The 2410-nt window shown below is 56.8% G+C and overlaps 1 protein-coding gene across 1 annotated transcript; it reads right to left on the bottom strand.

Moving 5' to 3' along the window:
• Positions 1 to 438: 438 nt before the first annotated feature.
• On the bottom strand, positions 439 to 1466 carry RXFP4 (relaxin family peptide/INSL5 receptor 4). The gene is given in 3 exon segments (XM_012928064.2): positions 439 to 886; positions 888 to 1274; positions 1276 to 1466. Coding segments are annotated over 3 exon segments (1026 nt in total).
• Positions 1467 to 2410: the final 944 nt, after the last annotated feature.

Below are 2410 nucleotides of genomic sequence, written 5' to 3'. Positions count from 1 at the left end.
CATTTATGGGAGACCCAGAGGATATTCCAGGCTCCTGGCTTAGACCTGACTCAATCCCAAACATTGAGGCCATTTGGGGAGATGGAAGATTTCTCTGCCTCCCTCTCTGTAACTGATTTTCAAATTTTAAGATTAAGGAAAGAGAGAATCCTCTGTCCACTCTGAAGGGAGGTAACCAATCCATGAATAATCCAGAAATTTATTCTGAGATAGTCTTCCCCCCCACTCCAAGCAGACAAACGTCATTACACCCTGCCCTAAACAGGGCCCAGCATCCCCATTCCACTAGACTCCAGACTGAGACTCACACACGAGACTGCCTGAGGATGCTGTAGCCTGGCCAAGGGGGAACCTCTGCAAGGCTGCATGGCCGCTGTCCTGGCAGCTCCCAGGAAGGAGCAGGGCTTGGTGGACAGCACTCACCCTGGCGTCTCTGTCCTAAGCAGTGAGTGTGGCAGAAGGAACATTTCCTGGTGGGATGCAGGAGACCCATAGCCTGCCGACCTTCCCAATCTTCACGAAGGCCATCTGCTGCACCTGGCTCCAAGAAGGCCACAGCCAGGATCTTAGATCCCTGAGGCCACCTGCCAGGGCCTAGCGGGGCTCCAACCATGGCAGGCAGTAGAGCACGGGGTTAAGACAGCTGTTGTGATGTGCCAGGCAGGTGGTGACCGGGAAGACATAGGTGTTGATAGTGCAGAAGGTGCTGTCCCAGGGTACCAGGTCAAACTTCACCAGGATGCCCCAGAGTGACCATGTGGTTCAGAGCCAGCAGAGGAGAAAGGAGGCCACCAGGATGTGGACATAGGGGGTGACCCTTCTGCTGTCCCGCTGTTGCTGTCATAGAAAGGCCACCAGCAGCAGGTAGTTGGTGGTGATGATGCCTCTGCAGCTGGTAAGCCATCAGCCAGGACTTGCTGGGGAAGCACAGCAGGCAGAGATGCACACCCCACACCTCACCCTGGGCCCCCAAGACAGCTGTGGGTACCATCACTAAGGCAGCTGCCACCCACACTGCCAAGGTGACTATGTGGGCACTCAAGAGTGAGAAATGGGCACCTGGCTCCGTGGCCACAGCCACCACCCAATTCCAGGCCACGCTGAGTGCTGTGATGAGGAAAATGTTGGCATGAACGTTGAGGACAGTGGCTGTCAGTACTATCTTGCAGAGGGCGCTTCCAAAGGGTCAGTAGAAGTCCAGGGCTAACTCAACAGCGCAGAAGCAGAAGGTGAGTGCCAGCCCCAGGTCAGCCAGGGCTAGGTTGAAGACAAAGGACCCACAGCACAGCCAAGTTCCCCAGCATGCCAATGGTCCCTACAAGCCCATAGGCCAGAGCAACTGTGAGCCTCAGGGTGAGGAATTCCACAGGCAGGGCGGTATTAGGAGCGCTGAGCGTGCTGCCTCCCAAGGAGGTGTTGGCCCAGGAGAATGTGGGCCCGGGGGCAGAAGTATTGGGTGTGGGCATCATGGAGCATCGACAGGGGCACGGTGTTGAGCAGAGGCGCTGGTAGGTGCCTGCCGTTTGGCAGGAGCCTCAGCAAAGGACATGGCTCTGAGCCCTCCAGCAGCCAAGTGTCCAGCCCCTGCCCCCACCTCGGAGAGGTACAGGAGTGTGGACAGGATCACTGCCTTCTCCTTGTTGGTTGGCTGGGATTGGCAGTGGGTGGGGCTGGGTGAGGAAGAAGGTAGTGGGGAGTGGGAATGAGTGTCCCAGAGAGGGCTGGACAGAACAGGGACTATGGAGACCCAGATCTGCTACTGACCCAGAGTGTGACTTTAAAAGGTGAGCTGCTGCCACATTCCTCCAAGCCAAATTCTGCAAATCCACCTGAGACTGTCACATTCAAGAGCGCGGTGAACTGAGATACCATGTGCTAAGGCACCACCTTGCCTTCACATGGGATGCCTGTGGCGGCAGGGAGCAGCTACCACAGTCATGCCCAAGGAAACAGTGCCAACTCAAACACAGGTTGGAATTCTTCACCACAAGTAACCTTGAGGCTAAGAGCTGGGAGGGAAAGGAGCAAGAAAGTTGCAGCTTCCTGTTCCCGCCCCCACTGAGGGTGGGGGGAATGAGTGGGCCTGGCTGTGCCCTCAGTGTTGTCTTTGCTGTAACCTGTGACATTGTCTGCCACCCACACTGCCATCCCGCTCCACTTGCTACCTTGTCCCTGCCTGCAGTTCCTGGAGTCAGAGCTCTGTGGGGTGGAGGGTGGGGTCGCTCATACCCTGCTGGCTCTCCCCATTTCAGAGCTACCACTCCTGAAACACGCCCTCACCACACCTCATCCTGTCTGCCCTGTGACCTCAGGCCTGACCACTGGCAGGGCTCTCCCCTTTCATCGTCCTCATTCTACCTGCTGCAGAAGGAGTTGTGAGCAGAGGGAGAGAAGGCAGGAAGTGGCGAGA

The sequence above is a fragment of the Ochotona princeps genome, chromosome 2 (genome assembly GCF_030435755.1).
Source record: "Ochotona princeps isolate mOchPri1 chromosome 2, mOchPri1.hap1, whole genome shotgun sequence".
Taxonomy (NCBI): Eukaryota; Metazoa; Chordata; class Mammalia; order Lagomorpha; family Ochotonidae; genus Ochotona; species Ochotona princeps.
This window is presented reverse-complemented; position numbering and strand designations above follow the sequence as displayed.